Genomic DNA, 21,412 nt, shown 5'->3' on the forward strand with positions numbered 1-21,412 from the left:
TGCCTCAATATATAATCCTAAAACGTGGCTTATACCGGTGGACCTTCTATCAAATTTTTCAAGTGCATAATTCCATGTTTTAATTTTGTTCTACTTATTCTTTACTTGCTCTCAGACCATTAAACACCACTGGGGTTGCAGATGAAAGAATAAGAATGCAAATTTTATCATGCACATCCAAATATTTGTTTAATTTAATGGAAAAAGAAGTGTAATCCTTCAGATTCTTCATTGCCTTAATGACAGGGCGCAGATATAACCTTAACTCACACGGTCAGCATTTCATGCGGCCTTGTCTCCCTGCTTCAAACAGTATAAACTTCATTCTTTTTTTGTAAAATCAGCTGCTCTGCTGCCAGTCGACTTATCCATGTCTGTGACTAGTCAGCCGCTGCCAACACTGCCCTATTCATCTGAATGGATTTGCAACTAAACTGATAAACCCTGGGTTAACTTATTCAGGTAATAACCACGTACATGTGACCAGACGGCCTGACTGCCAGCATTAGGGTAGGTGAAACAAGTTAACAGAAGAACTTGCTTCCCAGTACAGATCCCAGGACATCCAAGGTCAAATGTACCAGAGACAAAACAGGTCTTTTATCTTAGCAGATAACAGAATGTCACAGAGCAAGAGCTAGGATAGACCCTCGACAGGTCAACAGTCCATTATATAGCTCGGCATTAACATATGCCACCCAAAAAGCATGCTACAAGAAGACGCGTTTGTCCCCCTAACTCATCGTTCTAATCAACATTTGAAACAGATTCATAGCCCAATGCAATGTGTGAAACCAGAGGGGTTAGTGAGCAATCTTCAACTTAAAGTCAGAGTTGTCTGTGTCACAAAAGTGGTTCTCTTATTACCGAGGTAAATCACCATGGTTACTCATACTCAACCTGCTCGGTAGCAGGTTATGTTTCAGTTTAGAGTGCCACATTTTCACTGATTCTTTTATTTACAGCCTGGTTTAAGTGTAGATTGTCAGCTGGGGGAAGGTTTATTAATGTTTATTAATAAAATGTTAATTTTATACAAATATATAAAAAAAAATATATAAATATATAAATGTTGGTTCTAATCTGCTGCTAAGGGTATCTTACACTGCTGGAATAGTAGAGCACAGATTAGAAACTGGATCAGGATATATATCACATATATAACTATTCAGTCAATAAAATTAATTTCACTTTGAAGGTGGGAAGGAAAAACTCCCTTTTAACAGGAAGAAACTTTCAGCAGTGGGGGCCTGATATCTGAAGGCTCCGCATTCCATTCTACTTTTAGAAACTCTAGGAATCCCAAGAAAGTGAGAGTGAAGTGCTATATTAGGGTAATATAGTACTATGAGGTCTTTAAGATATGATGGGACTGATTATTAAGGACCTTGTATGTCAGGAGAAAAGAGAAAGATTTTAAATTGAATTACAGATTTAGCAGGGGTCCAATAAAGAGAGGTCAGTATAAGAGAAATATGAGCTCTTTCTTGTCCCTGTTAGTATGCCCACTGCAGCATTTTGGATTTACTGAAAGACTTTTCAGGGAATTTTAAAACAACCTGACAATAATGGATTATAATAATGCAGCTTAGTGGTAATGAATGCATCAACTTTTTTTTCAGCATGGATTACTGACCTATACTAGGCTATGAGAAAGTAAACTTTAATGTTTAAATGCATTAGGTTCAATGATTCAGAGCAGCAGTTATGTTAGAATTAAAGAGCAACATTACAATGTATTAACTCGAACCTGGTTCTGCTGTGTAAGCACCTGCCTTACTGTAGTTGTTTTTCTGACTGCCTTGGTTGTAGGTATACAAGTGAAAAGAGAGGCAACATCAATGGCTTTATTTAGAGTCAGCAGAAATTTGTGGACCTTGTTGGTGAAGTCAGTGGATGATGTGTCTTCGGAAGTCTATATATACCGGGTGTGGTATTCCCAGGCTAAGAGCAGTACTGTGTGGTCAATGGGCTGTTCCCTTTTAAGTTGTAGCTGTAGTTGTCGTTCCTTGTGGGGTCTTCCCATATTACCTCATAAGTGTTGCTGTCACTGAGGAGTGTAGTAATTTTGGTGTAATAATCAGAGTGTAGAACAATGGTGCACCTCCCCACTGACTGGTAGTATGGTGATGCTCTGGTCTTTATTTGGGGATGTAATAGGCTCCTTTTCTGGAATGGTGAGGTTGGACTTTTGCACTTTCACTGGACTTTCATTCTGATTTGCTCTGCTTCAGTTTGTGTTAGCTTATTATTTCTTATCACTGTGATGAGATCCATTATGGGCAGCTGTTGTGGAGATATTGAGCTCTTTGGCAAGCACATCCTTTCCACGTTTAGTGAAGTCCTTATCGAACAAGTTCATCACCCATCCTGTTCGATCCTGTCTGTCTTTAGTTTTTATTTGCAGTGTTTGTAATTTCCAAAGTTGTCTTTCTTTGCCTTTCATGTACTGTCCCAACTGTGCTTTGTAAAGTAAGAGTGTTATAAGTTCCTGCAGTGTTTGGTTGAGCTTCTGTTGGAGTGCATCTATAGTGAGATGGACTTGTCTTGTCCTTACAATCAGGAGCTGGTTCTGTGCTTTCCATAAGCTCTGCCCAACTCTATGTTCCCTGACTGTAGAGACACAAACTCTTAGGAACCAGTCTCGACTGTCAGCATCTCAAGTTAAACCCGAAGTAGTTACTACAACCTGCTAGAGTCCCCTTTGTGTTTCCACACCAATTAAAGGGTGTTTTACCCAAAGTACAAGACAAAGTGCAAAGGAACGTGTCTGTGTAGGTTCTCAGTCACTTAGTCATGGTAGTGCTTCAGAGACTGCCATGCCTTTTTTCACACCTTGGCTCATGTGATGATGCACATGATCACAGTATGTGAGCGACTTGCTCCAAAGGTGACAGCCTCCACTTGGGGTTAAATACTAGGAGTGGGACTCTCCACCTCTTTTTTTTCAACTAATGAAGCCTCTTGGATGAGAGATGAAATATCTTTAAAGACTTAAAGAAGTCCAGTTGCCTATTTTCATCAAGCTTAAGAGTACCATGAGCTGGATGACTAAAAACATAGAAAGAAAAGAAAATGCTTAGACATTTTCCATATCACCAGCTGAACAAACAAAACTTTAGTGACAATTTGAGCAGAGTTTGCTGTAACTTTATAGCTGGACATCATTCAAAACACGTTCATGAGACAGAAATATCTGACTTTAAGCTCACGATTGCTCCCTAACCTGTTAAATATTGCTTTGTAGTAAAGACCTAAGAGGAGGTCACCAGGTCCAGGTTTTGGATCAAGGGGAGCAAAAAAACCCCCACACATCATAGGTAATACAAGAATTTATACCACTGATTCAAACTCTTCCATCATTATCCAGGTATTTGTTGAAATATTTTATATCTTGATATTTTTTTAAATAATTCAATTCTAATCATAATTTATTTGTGATTAAGAAAATGACACTGCCCAACAGCATGCTGAACAATGGTGGCTTGGAAGCGATGAGGAAACTTGCCTGAAAGACAGAGGGAGTTGGGTCTTGATTACGCTCCCTTGGGGACACAGACATGGATGGCTGGAGACCCGACAGCCAAGTAGTCACTCCTCTTATATGTCTTTGAAGTTCATCGCCTGAGGCACCTGCATAGTTGGTGCATTGTAATGTAAATTCTCCAGGGACAAGTTTGCATGTTCACAAAAAAGGTACACAGGCAGACACTTGAACAGACCCTCATGCTCACCATCTAATAATAAAATTGACACAATGTGGTGAGACATTATCAGACTCGCCGACAGAGTGTGTAACTGTTGCTTACCTAAAGGGCTGTAGGTAAAAGTTGCTGTCAGGAGGGTTTGGACCCATACCTCACACCTAGTCACTGGGCTTTGTGCAGCACATCTTAATCTACTCACCCATCCTGCAAACATGCAAGCAAAATTATTCCAAATTCAACCTGGGCAGGTAAAGCTATGTCAGGCCGTGCAATGTATTTAAAGTCAAACGTCGTAAATTCATTTTTATGCCTTTTTACTTTTTCTGAAGTTTTCTTTAAAGGCAATACACATGTTGCAAATCACTATCAAAACACTGGATTCACCTTTGGTTCCAATCTTCACAATTTTTTCACAATAGAAACAATCTTTATAATGTCCAGACATGCACTGCATTTACCTAACTGAGGAAACCCATTCTTGGGCATGAAACCTTTGGTGGAGGTAAACTTTTTGCCTAACCAAATGAAATTACATTTACCTACAAGCGTCCTTTATCTAGAACATGGTTTTATTTAATTCTATGCAGATGACAGTGATTGATTTGTTGACAACACCTGTGTCTCTTCATGAGGATACAGTCTACATACTTTGCATTCACACAATTACACTCACGCTCACAAGACTTGTGTGGGGGTTTATGTGTAACTAATCGTCAGATTAACTTTGATATGGGCTTACACTTGCAATCACCACCAGGAATCTATTTGATTTCATTGGCTGGGGTGGTTCGTTAACCACTACATTAAAGAAACACACATGCTATTCTCACTCACGGTTCAAATCAAAAGTCTAGTCACCATCAAGACAATAATAAACAACAACTAACTGTTTTCAACAGGACAGACACCATCACCCAAATTTATATGTGGAACCAAAACAGCCTGCCCCACAATCTGTGAAGCATTTACACACTGACACTGCCCAACTGTATGCTGGGTAATAAGCAGCTCGGAAGCCATGATTCTATGTGTTGCTTGAATGCTAATTGGCTGATAACTTTGCTCTAAAAGGGGGATGGGGGGCTGGGGGTGGCGAATGGGATTTCTGTGTTTTTTATTTTTTTATTTCAGATTTCTTCTACAAAACATGGTTTGGAGCACTTATTCGAACTCTTCAACTATCATCAAGATATTTGCTGGGCTATCGTGTTATTATCCAAAATGACCTGTAGCTTAAATGAATGCAAAGCGTCAAGCCAGGAGCGGGATTTGAACCCACGCCTCCACCCGGGAGTTGGACCTTGAGTGGCCGCATCTTAGACCACTCGCCCATCCTGACAACAGACAGCTGGGAAGGTTACAGAGTCGGCCTGGAGAATACAAAGGTGAGTCCCTGTAAGATACATGTAGCGTCTTTTTTTTGTTTTTTTACTCTGTTTTGGTTGTTGCGACACAAAAGCGTAAAAGAAGAAAATCTTTAAGAAGTTGGCTGGTTTTTGTCTCGTTGTACAATTAGTTGTTGTCACTAAGAAATGTAAAGTGTACCCACGCGAAATCGCGGCCTCAGTCGTGTTTTTCCTTCTATCCTAACAAATAATTGTTCGCGCAAACTTGCAAATATTCCTCGCATTTCTTTAGAGCAGAGGTTCCCAAAGTGTGGGGCCCGCCCCCTAGGGGGGCGCAGAGCCATTGCAGGGGGGCGCGGTATGAAAGAAAAAAAAAAAAAGAGCGCTTGGACACTGTGGACAGGTTTTTGACGGGGCTCCCACACAAACGCAAAGCAGGAGATGAAGCATCGCCAAATATGTTTCCAAACCAACTTCCTTCCAAGCCAAAGACAGGAAAATATGGTGAAGCATGTCTTCCCTTTGGCTTCACCTGCACAAGTGCCAAGGTAGGTCTCCCCTGCAAAATTAGTTTTCCCTGCGTCGGGAGCAGCGCTGGGCTCTCCAAATCACGGACAAACAGTATCCCACATTCTTGATTTTTAGTTCACAAACACTTCTTGTAATAACTAACTACTCCTGACATTTTGGACATGTTAGCTCTTTATGCAGTAAAGTTACAGCGGGATACAAATAATATCAGGCTGATCCTGCCGTAATTTGTTCCCTCTGTTCAAATCACGGACTAACAGTATCCCACAGCTGTTTATGTGTTTAAACCCATTTTGCACAGAGAGGCATTTTTTGAAAAATGTATTGATAGCAATGTTGAATATTATTACACAGGAAAAAAACAACTACACGTAAAATAATTACACCGTGACGCCTCTGCCTTTCTAAATGGAGGGACAGTAACTGCGTGTGTATATGTAAACGTGTAAAACCTGAAGATAGTCAGATTAACAGTAACAGTATTTTGTCTCTATCTGCCATTCTGCAATTCATCTCATGTAAACAATAACGTGGCGCACAGCGTGACGTGAAAAGAGGCACATACCTTTGACGTTGCGTGACGAACTCTGTAATCCTCGTCCACACGTAAACGCAAAAAAGGAGTTTTAAATAATCTAGGTTTTCGGTGAATCGCAACGCCGTTTACGTGTTGACGAAAAGCCCAAACGCATAGAAACAGCTGCGTTTTCAAAAATACCCGTGTAGGTGTGGACGTAGCGTAAAAGAGTTAGTAGTTTATTTTATTACTACCTGTAATTTATTGCCGTTTACTTGTATTTGCTTAGTTGCTTACTAAATGTTTGAGGTGTAAAATAAACCGCAATGGAGTTTGTAAACAAAATATGGGTGTGTGTGTTTGGAGGATGTGTTTGTTTGGGCCTGGCAAAAAAAAGTTTGGGAACCACTGCTTTAGAGGATGGTGAAGTAGCCCTGTGCTCAGAGGGGGAAGGTTTGAAAGTAGCCAATCGGAGAGTGTTACTCATCTCTTCTTACTGCATCCCAGGGTTCCCGCATAACAGTTTACCAAGGTTAGGTATCTGAGGTTTCAGGTGAAACCACTGGGAGAACCTGCCCCACCCTATCATATTCAGTGGAGATTGAGGTGCCTGAGAAGGGTGGCCGATGGTTGGTGTTGAAGCCAACACTTCTGTTCACAGATACTTTACTGATCCTACAAGAGAAACTGTTGTTGTGTGAGACTGTAGCCCAGTCTGCTAGATGTTAGATGGTAATACTGCTAGATGGCAATGATGAAACAGTGTCTTTAAGGTCATTTTACCAGCCATTTATGTCAAAAGGGAGTGAATTTACCATCTTATATTGCTTTGTGATTGCAGCCATTGCTTAATTCTCTGTGAGTGATAATCATGGTCATTGTGATTAGTGTACATTTGCATATCAGTAGTCATTAAACCGAAGACATTAACTGGCAACTTACCTTTTTTCAGTTTATCGTTTTGGGGTATTGTGTGTAAAATGAATTTTGTCATGCTCGGGCGTGTGGCAGGCAGAGTAAACGTAAAATCATAGCTTTATTTACACTGGCAAGAAGGACAGACGAACAGTATAACCACAGGACGAGACTGGGGAAGGGCGGACACAACTGGAGAACACAGCTGAACCGAATCTAACTGAAGAGACAGGGGAAGCAAAACTGAACATGAAGGACACAAAATGAGGGACTTTTAAAATAAAACAGGAAGTAAAATACACACTGACATCCAGACTAAGACACAAACCTGACCAAGACAAAATTATGGAGACACGACAGACTACAGGGGGATACAAAAGGATGAAAAACAAAAGATTGACTATGGGGACAAGAAGGGATAAATATAGGGAGCAGGACAAACATGGGAACTATACAGAACCAGGGAGACCAGTCACACACATGGGACAGGACCAGGGAGATAGAAAGGATGACAAATACTGGGACACTGAAGATAAGACATGGAGACAAGACTAAGACAGACTGGAATAAGAAACTAAAAATAACAACTCTGGAAAATAGAATACTCAGGAACTAAAACATAATTTATCTTATATTTTCAAAGAAAAAATAACAAATAAATCATAAATAAATCCAGAACACAACTCAAAATTTCGGGTCTTTGACCCAGTGATGTAATCCATTTTGGAATAAGGCTGTAACGTGATGAAATGTGGAACAACTGAAGCGCTGTGAATACTTTCCGGATGCACTGTATGTATCCTTTACAGAAGTGTTTTTACCTTCAGCATATAAAAAAAGGCATGGGACACAGATGCAGTATACCAAACCGCAGCATGAACTGGGCATTTTAATCAGTATATTGCCTCAGTTATTTAAGATTATCACATTTTTTCCCTTCATTGTTTCTGTGGGTGTGATTAAAAAAAGATCCATCCATCCATTTAATTTTATTTATATAGCGCCAAGTCACATCAACAGTCACCTCAAAGCACTTTATTTTGAAATGCGAAGAGCCTACAATAATACAGAGAAATCCATCCATCCAACCATCCGTCCATTTTCGTCCACTTATCCAATTCAGGCTCATGGGTGGGTGGGGGTCTGAAGCCTAAACCAGCTGTCATAGGGCGAGAGGCATAGTATATCTTGAACAGGTTGCCAGCCTGACAGCAGATGGTTTAAAGGTGAACAAAGTGAAACAGAGCTCTGTTAAAGAGGTGGCAGAGGTAGTCATGTGAAACCAAGAACCTGGACAAATGAAAAGAAACACAAGTGGACAGGCAGGGAAGGAAAAGAGGAGAGAAGGAAAATGTCATCGGTGTTGGAGTATGTTTGGGCTGTCAGTGGCTAACAGCTTATTTTAGGAGCTACACTCCGCTCACATTGTTTTTATTTCCTTTCCAAGGTTTTTCCTACCGCTCACTACCTCCTCCTGTCCCTTATGCCGAGCCAGCTCTCTCCATCTACTCCTCCCTTCCTCTTTTCTCCATTCATTTCACCTACTGCTTATTTACTTTACAAACCATTTATTAGAGACAACAATGCCACATCTTCAAGGAGCACAAAAAAACTGAACAAAAGACTGAAGCAACAAGCAAACCACAAGTGAGATCATTAATTATTGAGCATGAAAACCTAAAATATATATCCTGAGTGTGTTTGAAGTCGGGCTGCTGTTTGTTTTGGTGTCAACCCTTTCTCACTCTCCTCTCTGCTTTCTCCTTCTCTCAGTCACCCTCTCAATCATTTTCTTCTCAGTCATGTGCGATATGATGTGTGATGATTGAAACCACATTGTCCCGAAGCCAGTGCAAGCCCTCCTCATTTCCTCTGCAGTCACTCACTTCTTATTTCTCCTCCTGCTTTCCTCGTGGGCCTCCTTCCTCCCTCGTCTATCTCGTATGTGGAAAGGCGGGAGCGCTGCGTGGATTACACGTGTTCGCATGTTATCTCAAGGACATCTGGGGTTTTTTTTTTTTTTTTTGGTGCTGTGAACCACCAGTATCAGCAGCATCTTATCCACACATAATCTCTGTAAAGAAAGGTGCGGTGCATGAGAGTGACAAAAGATAGAGAAACAAATCCAAACAGGAGAAGAGATAAAGGATCGCTGCAAATCCCAAACACAAACCGATTACTCCGTTTTTATAACTGCATCAGAGCAATAAAAAAAAAAGAAGAAGGAGAAAGAAGTTTCCAAAGCAAAGTAATTTTGAGTATCGGGGATGTCGGGCTCTTGTGTGGCAAGCTCCTCCCCTCTGGTGCTCCCAGCAGGATAAAACAAACACAACTTCTGTGTCCCGCTGACTCTCTACAGTCATGTGAAAAAGAAAGTTTTCACAGGACTCTGTGCAGTCTTGTCAAAAACCAAGCACACCCCACGATTCAGTAGCTTGTAGAACCACATTCAGCAGCAATAACGTCCAGTAATCATTTTCTGTATGACTTTATCAGTCTCTCACATGGTCACGGAGGAATTTTGGTCCACTCTTCTTTACAAGGTTTTCTTTAGTTCATTGAGGTTTGCAAGCAATCGATTGCACGGCTCTCTTAGGGTCCCACCACAGCACTTCAAGTTGGGCAGAGGTCTTGACTTTGGCCCATTACAGTACCTTGATTCTTTTCTTTTTCAGCCTTTTGTTCTGCTGGTGGTTCCATGGTTACAACATTTGCTTGGTGAGGTTAAAGGTCAGTGGTTTGATTCCAGCTGGACAGAACTTTAGGACTGCATCAGGAAAAGCAGCGGGTGTAAAACATGCAGTTACCCTTGTGACAAAATTTGTGGTTGGTCATTGAGCCTCATCTGCTCAAATCTATATAGACTATTAGTCCATAGACACAGTTTGGGCCAATGTCCTGTTTCATGACCCAATGTAAGCTAAGCTTTAGCTATCAGAGAGATGTCCTCACAGGTACACCGATGGCTGACTCAGAGGCTGCAAAACAAGCCCAAATCATCACCCCTCCACCACCGTGCTTAACAGTTGGTATGAAGTGATGAGTTGGTATGCTGTGTCTGGTTTCCACCAAATGTGAAGCTGTGTACCATAACCAAATAGCTCCACTTAGGTCTCATTTGTTCAACTGACATATGAACCACATTGTTCCAGAAGTGCTGTGGCTTTTTCAAATGCTGCTTTGCAAAGTTAAGCTGTGCCACATGTAGTTTTTAGAGAGAGGATACTATTTCTGGCAACCCTCCAAACAAGCCAAACTTGTCCAGCCTTTTTCTAACTTCTAACTAACATGCTAACTGAGGCCCGTAGAGTCTGGGAAGTAGCTCTTAGGGTTTTTGTACTTTCTCTCCAATCATTGGGATGAATTCGCTGGAATATCCACTCCTGGTGAATATTGAGCCATTATGTTGAGTGAATGATACAGACCAACACTTCTGCTTTTATAGACGTGCTCACACTTGCAAACGATCAGTTAAAGTGCATTTGATTAGCAGTACCAGGCTGCTACTTATTATCTTAAGTCCTATGGAAGCAGTAAGGGTGAACTTAGTTTTTCATAGGACTGTATATCAAATACAATTTACCGCCACTTTATACAGATTTTGAACTAGAATGTTGTGATTATTATTTTTTCCTTATATAATTTAACCTATCACGTATGGACTGACAAAACCATAGGTAATAGGTGGAATGTGTGGAATGTGTAATAGTTAGTCGGTCTTGTCATTTGAACACATAAGCATACCTGTCATGTGAAAGTACACTGTGAGGTCTGTAGAGAATGATTCTGCCAGAGTAACTGTAGTTAATGAATGCAACTCCATTTCTATGATTTGTCTTTAGGCCTCTGAAGGGTTCACCCCGGTTGTGTGGGATTGGCTCTGTGCTCTGCTCTGCTTTTCTGGAGCTGTTTCACAGTTTGTTTTTCTTTCTTTGTCAGCTTTAACAGCTCTCCAGATTCCTTTGTCCATGGCGATGTGGGACAATACTGCACATGAGCAGCAGTCAAGAATCAAGGGGATTTAGCATTTAGTGTTGAAGTACTTGGAGCAGAGTGTTTCCTGTGATGCTTGTGCTTTCTGTCGTGCACATCCTCAGTTTTCCAGCCTGAATGCACACATGCGCATATTTATAGAGTATAGATTTGTTGGACTGGAGCACAGATTTAGACTTATGCGAACTTGCAGGTGAATGTAGCTGTAACTGTTCCTTAAAAGTAAAATGATGTGGAATCATAATGATTGCAGGTTTTCTTTTTCCTCAAGTGAGGAGTAACTCATGCAAGCCTTTTGAAAATAATCTTAATATCTATATTTGAAAAGTGAACATTTAGACAACTTTAATATAAAAATATATCTTTCTTTAGTGCATATTTCTGATGTTTAGACATGCACTTTTGTGCAAAGGGCAGGTAGAAGTACATTGTGCAAAGTTAGAGCTGTAGAAGAGATGGGATGAAGTGTTCAATGGGCCATGTTTCCACTCATTTCTACCTCCCTCTCCCTTCCTCTTTTTCTCCATCACATAAATCAGGGAGTCACAAAGGCGTATCTCTTTCTCCTCCTTTTTCTCGCTCTGTCCATCCCTCCTGTCTCCCTTCACTGGCTTTTATTGGGACAGTAGATAGAGAAAGCAGAGCAGATCCTCGACACACACTGACACACGTACAAAGCGTTGCCTTATGTGAAGCTAAGCACCAGCATGTATGCTACATTTACAGACTGCCAGGAGTTGGTTCTCTGAGTGTTGTGTGAAAACCAGAATGGCCATAATAACAGGATGGTGCTTTGATCCCTGAATGGAAATTCTTCACAAGTGAGGCCAAATGTCAGGTGAGGGTCGAGGTTCAAGGTCAGGCGAGCTGGACGGGTCTGTTAAACCAAATTTTCCAGCCGAATGAGTCTAACAACTCCTTTAAACATCTGAGTCATCTTTGTGTGTTAGTTTAAATTTAACTACTGTGTCATTTTCAGAAAATTAGCTACAATTACTCATATACACTTACCGGACACTTTATTAGGTATACCTTAGTAGTACTAGGTTGGATCTCCCTTTACATTCAGAATAGGGCTGTGCGATATGACGAAATATACCCGATGAGGAAATGAAAACATCTATCGTTTCAAATTATACGCTATCGTTTGTTTCGTGGTGTCGCAAAATACACTGTTGAAGATGAGGAAGAACCAGGTAGCTCCTTATTCCTAAACGAGGGGCTACCTTTGTAGCATGGAATTGGTTTGGTTATAAAAAGTCTGACACGAACCAGAAAACTGTACTATGCAAATTATGCTGCAAACCGGTCCCCACCACAGACTTAAACATGACAAACCTCTTCTACCGCCTATGCAAGAATCACGTGAAAGAGTATGGAAAGAGTTATATAGTTTCATGCATCGGTCAAAGCACTCGACTCTAGGTACACGGCGCCCAGCTGAAAACACTTCACACAAGTCGATTTGCCCGAGATTCACAGAATTTACAGAAAAAGCACTATTTTGTGATATATATCATTATCGGGATGAGAAATGTCCTATATCGGGATATGAGATTTTGATCTTAACGCACAGCCCTAATTCAGAACTGCCTTATTTCTTCATGGCGCAGATTCAACAACAGGGGTGGGCAATCTCAGTCCACGAGGGCCGGTGTCCCTGCAGGTTTTAGATCACACCTTAGGTCAACACACCTGAATCACATGATTAGTTCGTTACCAGGCCTCTGGAGAACTTCAGGACATGTTGAGGAGCTAATTTAGCCATTTAAATCAGCTGTGTTGGTTCGAGGACACATCTAAAACCTGCAGGGACACCGGCCCTCGTGGACTGAGATTGCCCGCCCCTGTTCAACAAGGTGCTGGAAACATTCTTGGTAATCTGGTGACTGTGGAGGTCATTTGAGTACAACGAACTGTCAAGTTCAAGAAACCAGTTGATGATCTGAGCTTTGTGATATGTAGCATTAACCATCAGAAGATGGTTGTAATGTGGTCACGAAGGGATGGACATGGTCAGCAGTAATACTCAGGTAAGCTTTGACATTTATACTATACTCAGTTACTGTTAAGAGGCCCAGAGTTACAGATTAATACACCATCAACACTAGCCTGAGCTGTTGATACAAGGCAGCATTCCAAATTCGGACCACCACCTTCCAAACGTTGCAGCAGAAATGGAGACTCATCAAGCGAGTCAATGTTATTTTTAATCTTCTACTGTCCAACTTTTGGTGAGTCTGTATAAATTTATAGCCTCAATTTCCTGTTCTGACACCCAGTGTGGTCTTCTGCTGCTGTAGCCCATCTGCTTCAAGGTTTAATGTGTTGTGTGGTCAAAGATGCTCCTCTGCATACCTTGGTTTTAAGAAGTGGTTATTTGAGTTACTGTTGCCTTCCTATTAGCAGACTGACCATTCTCTTCTAGTATGAAAATGTAGTTCAAACAAATCAAATCAAAATTTAGTTTATTTCATGTGTTGATCTAAAACAAGCTCAGGGCATTGGGGACAATTTAAAACACATGAAACTGTGGTGGAGAAGTGGAACAGGATGAGGCTGTTCTGAAGGATACTGGTTTAGATAAAGAGGACTGGGGGATGGAATATTGTCATTATTGTGGGCGGATAGGAAAATGAACCACAAGATAAGAGAAATAGTTCAGTGTACACATGAAAAAACACGGCAGAATGAAGGAGGCAAAGGGAATGGAAAGCTGAAGTCAGAAAAAAAGGACAGAACTACCTAAGTATGCTCACTGGTTGTTGTGAAAGAAAGTTAGCTTTTATGAGTTTTTTTTATAGTAGTGTAACACAGGATACTTTTTACATTTGGTTAAAATTGATCAGAGGCCACAATTAAGCAGCGTTTTCTTCGTTTCACTTGTCACATATCCCAAAGAATCTAACAGGGAACAAACCAGAGAAAATAACAGGCATGAGATGAGAAATAAAGATAAATCCATATTTTATTCCATTCTCTCTCATTCTGATTTTTAATCCACAAGAAATTTAAAGTGAGTCCCAGTCATCATCACCCCCAGTGACAAACATTATCAGTATAAAACAGACAACAAATACTGAACTTACAACACACTCAGATCTGCTGGGGTCCCCCTCTTAAAACATACAACCACAAAAAAAAGACATCTGAGGAACCTCCAACCCAAAGCAGTGTGAGATTTCAGGTATCTTTGAAATGAAGCTTCTCGTTTGCACCCGTGTGACTTTGAGCTTTGTAAAACGCTGCTCAGGTGCCAACAAACAAAAGCTGTTTTTTCCTTTTTTCTCGTGAGCGTCCCAGTCAGATTTGAGAGCGTAATGTGAATCTGTGTCTTTAGATTTTGTGTCCACCAGGTGTTTCTTACCAGGAAGCAGCGCTAAACAGTTCCCGTCATGGCCTCATCGCTCAATACAGTATAAGGGTGGGGGGAAAAAAGAAGGAAATTTTGCTTCAAGCTGAAACAATTTGAACCTCTAGTGCTCACTGCCGTAAAAGTTTAAATCATGCTAAGGCTGTCAGCGCTGTGGGAGACATGCAGTGTCATTTCCACTGTAAACAACAAGAACAAGAAACTGAGTCTGAGAAAATATTCCTGGTGGACACAAAGCCTTCTGTAGGTGCAATACACGTTCCCAATAACAGTGTGCAAGGAAAAAAAAAGACTTTGACGCATTACCATACGCTAGCATACCAACCAACAGATGACGACACTTTCAGTTAAACAAGATTAGTGTTTAATATATATTACCAAAAGCAAAAAAATATATATAACATTTACTTTATATTTTCTCCCCTCCCAAAATAAAGAAAAAAAGATGTTTCACTAAAGGTAAATGAGTAAAGTTCAGACTTGACACCTCATGTTAACGCTAAAGGGATTGTCATAAAAGGGGTTTTCTTATCTGAACCTAATTTCGGCACGGGCGCCATAAATGAAGGAGACGTGTGATTTTCAGTGGTGAAACAGAAAGTCAGACCATCCATGCCAGTGTGTCTTCATAAAGGGAGTTTTGCGAGTTATTTACTGTAGTTTGTACTTTCATCAATAATGGGAAACAATAGATTAAAGTGTCATGTTACCCCTGACGAAAGCTGTGTATGTGTTAATTAAACCGCTCCCTTTACAATTTACACAACTATCTAGAGAATACTGCTGAAAGGAACTGCATGTTAGGACATTTCATCAGACACAAACAAAGAAAATGGGAAAAAAAGGAACCTAAAAATTACAAAGATAGCAGCAAATGATGTAAAGAGCCAAAGGCAGTTGAAATAAACATATTTTTGAATCTGAACTAATACAATAATGTGGCAACAGCGTGTAAGAACCTGGCAAGCTCAGCTTATGTTCACCTTTTTGTGAAGGTTTGAAAATACTTTTTGCCCCAAGTCACAAATACAAATCCTCCCGTTGAATCCCAGAACATGGGAAGCTCGCTATAAGGTGTCACGTATGGCCGGTGCAGTGAGGGCTCTTTCTGTGTTGGGGTAGTAATATAAATAAATGTAGATGACCAATTATTTCTAGCTGACTTGCATGCTGATATAGTGCTCTAAACAGAAAGTTAAAGCAACTTAAGCCCAGTTTTCAGTAATAATTAGATTTTTTGTCTTAGTTCCCCTTTTCTGTGAAGGCTGGGAACGTCTTCCTATTCATGTGCAGCACTGATTTTATTTGTGCATCGGGGAATTATGGGGCCAAGCTGTGTTAAATGTTTGCCTTCTGATTTTACATACTAATAAATGTTTGAATGTAAGCTTTTTTTAAATCATTTTCTGCCAGTGTGTGTGAATTAGTGTGTCAGCAGCTGTCCTCCAAGGCGTTGACAACTTGCTCTAAAATGTCAGGGCATCGGTCGGCGATTTGCTGCAGGACTTGATTGGCGTACTCCTGGAGCTCCGTCCCCTCCCTCTCACACAGTGCTAACTCCGCCTCCAACTGAGGAAAAAAAGGCCAGAAAAAGAGGAGAGATTTTAGACTTTTTTTTAAAGCCAAAAAAAGAAATACTTTCATGAAAAAAACTTTCATATTAACTTTCTCTGTGATGGTGTTCAGGTCTGTAGGATAAATATGCAGCCAGTTCGTTTAGCTCAGAGTAAAAACTAACAGGGTGCCACCTCCTGGATTGAAAAATCAAAACAAGGCCAAGTGCCAAAAACTGCAGGTTTATCCATGACAATCTGTTAGCAGCTAAAGCAGTAACTAGTTTTTGGTACAGAACCTTCTTTATAAGTGATTTCACCCAGTGACAATCAAAAAGCTCAAGAAAGCACTGCCAACCAGCAGAGGAATACACATTTTCCCCTTACGACAGGTGGTTGCCAGATGGTTGCAGACCAGTCTCTTAGTCTATGGGACCAAGGCCTTCTTCACTTGATCCTACATTGTCACCGTGAACGTCACATGTCCAAAATGATAAATACGTTAAGTCACGTGGTTAGTGGTCATATGGCTAAAAACCCCCAATAGGACTGGTAGTCTTTATTATATTTTAAAATTATAGGATAGTCTGGCCAATGAACTACCAGAACCTTTTCTGTAATTCTACACATTTATCATAGTTTCACTGGTTGGGCCCACTTAAGTGGGCTGTATGTGAACTGTAAAAAAAAAAGATTTTGACATGCCTGATGTAGAATAAATATCCATGTTTTATAGCTGAGCTTCACCTCAGCTAATGTTATTCACTGAACTGAAAAGGTGTGAAGTTAGTACCTTGTTTTCTGACTAATAATGTAGATAGTTGTAGTAGTTCACCTTCTCGTGTAAATAAACTCAGTTCTAGCTCCCAGACAGTCAAAATGCCCCCCGCCCCCCAACAAACAAACAAACAAACAAGAAAACAAGAAAAATGAGAATCAGAAAGCACTAAGTAAAGTTTTTATGTTTGCTATATCCACTTTTTAGATACCAAAAACAAACACAGCGAGCTTTAAATGAGAGCAACAAATTTATTTTCCATTAGATGTGTTATTTCTAAACAATCAAATAGCATCCGACTTCTTGGTTGGTTAGAATGATTTGACATTTCCAGAGATAACACAAATGTGATATGCTGATAAACTATTAAACTGAACAAGAATCAGGGTAGCTGTTTACACCTATATCTTGCTAAGCTAACTAGCAAGTGGTTATGTCTAAGAAGAAAGCCAAACTATTCTATTAGTGTTTTGACTGATGAGAAGCAAAAAACAGTCCGATGGATGATCACTGAGCAGGGTTTAGGACACACAAACAAACACACACACATCAGACTTCAATCTGAAACACCAAATTGTAGTTCTTTGTGTTCAGACAGAGTGGAAAATTTCTCTGACAGAGCGCTGATATTATTTTCTTTGGCTGCAGTTGGGCTGAGACGTCAAACCTAACTGACTTAATGACCAATACATCTGTATCAATACGAGAGCCGCTGAAACGGCCATGTAACACAAGCCCACGTTTATGTTTGTCTGTGTCTGTGTGTGAGTATATGTGTGTGTGAGGCCTGGGTCAGATATTGGCAAATATTCCCTCGTTAAGTCTTAACCTCTTCCCTCTGCTCTCATCTGTTAGCTAGAAAATCTCAGTGGTATTTTATATCACAGTGGCTTTATTCTTTATGTGTAAAACTGATGCAAGTAATAACACTATTATTGATTAATGAGAATTTATCTAATAAATTACTTGGAAAAGGAAGTCATTATCCATATATCATGCTGTTATATTAATTATTGGAAACAGGCCACAGTTGTGTATAAAGGGACAATGAAAGTGCTAATCAAAGACACTATCAAGTTGCATTTTGGGAAATGCAAGATGTGCATCTGGGAATTATGTTTAAATACTTGGACCAGAAAGACAACGAGCTAAACTTTTTACCACAGTTTTGAAACTTCTTTTGTTTAGCATGCAAGTCCCCAACTTTCAGGAAGTTAAAATGTAAACTGCTGAAATGTCATCGAGGATGTTAAAAAAAAACCCTCTTTTCATATGAATCCAATTTTGTATTGAATTTTATTAGTTGTACATCCATCCATTTTCCCTGGTGGAGCCTATGACATTGGTGGTTACTACTCAGTCACAGAGACAGAAAACCATTCATGCCAGCAATTAAACTATAGCTCATCATCCTATTCTGTTTTTAGGGGTCACCACAGAAGATAATCTGTCATCATCACATCCTATCCCCAGTATCCTCGTTTGTCACACCAACCCTCCTCTGCATGTGCTTCTTCGCTACAATCATGAACCTTCTCTGTGGTTTTCCTCTTGCCTTGCAACCCCAGCTTTAACATCCTTTATATGATACAGCCACTATCCCACCTCTGCTCTTGTCCAAACCATCTCAGCCTTGCCTCTCAACCTGAGTTGTCCCTTTGATATGCTTATACCTGTCCGTCTTTGTCACTCAATAAAAAAAACCCTAGCATCTTCAACTCTGCCACCAGCTCTGCCTCCTGGCTTTTTGCTTCAAACCATACATCACAGCAGGTCTCACCACCATCTTGTAAACCTTGCCTTTCAGTCCTGCTGCTATCCATCTGTCACAAATCACCCCTGACACTCGTCTCCACCCACTCCACCCTGTCTGCACTCTCTTCTTTACCTCTTTTGTGCACTGTCAGTTGCTTTGTACGGCTGACTTCACGTATTTACACTCACCTGCCTTCACTACCTCTACTCCTTGCATCTTCACTGTTGCACCTGCCTCCCTTTCATTCACACACATCTATTCTGTCTCGCTTCTACTGAATTTCATCCCTCATTTGTCCAGGCTGTCTTCTACCTGTTCCCTACTATCACTGCATCTTATCTAGTTTCACTTAACTGCAGTGCATGGAAAAAACCCACACAGGCACAAGGAGAACATGCAAAACTCCAAGTCGGAACCCAGAAGCTGAGAGGAGACCAAGCTACCTAAACTAAAACATAGTATTTCGTAGAGCCAAAAAGAAAGTCTGACAGGCAAAGAATGCATATAATGGGAGAAGATAATCAAAGTAATATGCAAGAAGAGAATGGGACAGAAATGGAGAGACTGAGCAAGTCTGGTTCAATTTGGCATATTCGGAAAGCCCCATTAGTTTCAGACAGCAGGGAACAACCCCCCACAGCAAAAACAACAACAAAAAAATTAATGACTTATTCAGTCTTTCCAGGTGATGTAAGCAGAAAACAGATGCTTTGCAAAACAACAACTTTGGAGGTCTATGGAATAATTTTGACACGTTCGTTCAGGCCTCTGATGAATCACGGTTGCATGGAAGTGATGAGCTGTCGAACAGAGTGATGATTTCTGAGCACATAGTCCAACTTTTATCACTTATCTCTCTCTCTGTTCTATCTGCCCTCATTATCTGCACCTTGATTTTTTTTTATCATTTCCACTGATTTGCTGTCCTCATTCTTACTCTGGCCAATGTCCTTGCACACTATTGTTAGAAGAATCAGAAAGCCCCGTTACACTTTTCTACACGGATGGTGTTTGCAGGTGATTTAGCTTAACGGCCTTGCATTTTAGTTGCAATCACCCAGAAAAACACAGCAGTAAAGATAAGAGTGTAAGACAACCGAGAAGAGATAAATAGTTTAGTATCTGTCTCCTCCATCTGCTTTCTGACTCAGACAACCTTGACCTACACCTGAGGAAAAAGACTTCAAAAAGTGCCCAAAAATCTGAAATTAATGGGTTAAACACAACTTAAAAACAGGATGACGATAAAAAAAACAAGAGCCACGCTGTTATGATATTAAGTTATAGCACAATCCATGACTCATGTGTTTTTAGGCATAAAATTGATCAGCAATGTCTTGGGGAAATCAAAAAAGCATGTTGGCTACCACCTCAATCATCTTACTTAACGAACACCAGAAAAGCTGTAATAATTTGCACATTTAGTTTTATAAATTCAGTGCCTCTTGTGTCCATAAGAACATATCACATCATGCAGAACAGTCGACTCTGTGGTCATCGGCTGCTTTTATGTAAAACCAGTTTTAGGAAAATTTTGATGTGCACAATCTGGAGCTTGTTTTTAACATTTAGTCTGTCATTACTGGACTGGTGATTGTAACAAACTTTACAATGCTGCAACATTTGTTATACTTCAGTTTAGAAAATCGTCTGTTCCTTAATTTTCGTGTTTGTGACTAATTACAATAACCAGCGTCTTCTTACACTCTATCCGAAATTGTATACCGTAATTCTGTGAGATACACCAAAATGCACTTTTTACAAGGGCATACATTTGTTGTCGTAGTCTACCTCTTCTGTTCTGCTCAACATTGATTGATCCAGTTAGACACAGATGACCAACTATGTCAAACTATCCAAACTCTCCAAAATCTGAACATCTACAATGTAAGAGCAGTTTCTCCTATGACGTACCATAGACCTGTGGAGTGGTTGTTTGGTCCTCTTATGTATAGGTCCTGGCACACCTCACTGCAAGTTGTGCAGTGTCGTGCATGCTGTGCCGTGAAGCAGAGAAAACAGATGACTGGAGAGAGGTGATGGCCTACGACACCAAGAGAGCCCTTCCCAGGCGATCTCACTGCCAGTCCACCCTCAACCATTTGACTTTAACAACTTACATGGCAGTAGGGTGGGCAATGATTCACAAAGATGTCCTGACATGTCCCACTAGAGGTTAAATACCTGGGACTCCTCACCAGCTTTTAAAACTATAGAAGGCTTTCGAGAGGTCTTAAAGAGTTTCTTTAAGAGGTCATCTTAAAGAACCTAAAAGAAATCCAGTTGCCTTTGAGTCAAGCACTATCGTGAGATGGGTGACTGAGGATATAGCTACTAATTAATATAGTTTAATTATATTAACAGATTTATAATTAAGGTCCCTGGTACACTAGCTAATAGGGTCGATGTTATTGATAACCCACACTGCCTATTAGTAAAAGTCATATACGGTATGTTATTTAAGTCACTTTAGCCTGTCTGGAGTTGCTGTTTCCTCTGCAAGCTGCTTTGCAACCTACTTCTACATGTTTCTTCTTTTCATTGTGTCTTAATAATGTTCAGATTTTTGTGATGCCTGCTCTGTTCAGTACCAAAGGTCTAACCGCTTTTCTCTGCATAGAACAAAACTGTACTGCCAAATGTAAATTGCTGCACATGGAATAACAATCTTCTTTTGACCAAAGTGGCCCTGACTGAAATTATTTTGTGACCGACTGTAAGGAAATCTCTAATATGATCCCCTCTTTCAGTAATGAAAACAAAAACCAATGTCAAGATGACCTTGATTCCCCTCTTGCTTCCCCCCTGTTTTCATGCCTGCAAGTATAATGGTCTCCATTAAAAAGCTGAGTTGCAACATTCTTAAATTGTTACAATTAACCCAGGGAGAAAAATATTCTCATAACTGATATCATGACTGATATGATGAATGATGGCCAAAAC

The 21,412-nt window shown here is 40.4% G+C and overlaps 1 protein-coding gene across 10 annotated transcripts in view; it reads right to left on the reverse strand.

Moving 5' to 3' along the window:
* Window positions 1–13,959: 13,959 nt before the first annotated feature.
* LOC100690550 (ELKS/Rab6-interacting/CAST family member 1) overlaps window positions 13,960–21,412 on the reverse strand; it is a 154,858-nt gene continuing 147,405 nt past the window's right edge. For all 10 annotated transcript variants that reach the window (XM_025899631.1, XM_025899635.1, XM_025899634.1 and 7 more), the window contains one exon: window positions 13,960–15,951. In XM_025899631.1, coding sequence (XP_025755416.1) covers window positions 15,814–15,951 — 138 coding nt within the window. In that variant the 3' untranslated portion in view covers window positions 13,960–15,813. The remainder of the gene's footprint in view (window positions 15,952–21,412) is intronic.

The sequence above is a fragment of the Oreochromis niloticus genome, linkage group LG17 (genome assembly GCF_001858045.2).
Source record: "Oreochromis niloticus isolate F11D_XX linkage group LG17, O_niloticus_UMD_NMBU, whole genome shotgun sequence".
Taxonomy (NCBI): domain Eukaryota; kingdom Metazoa; phylum Chordata; class Actinopteri; order Cichliformes; family Cichlidae; genus Oreochromis; species Oreochromis niloticus.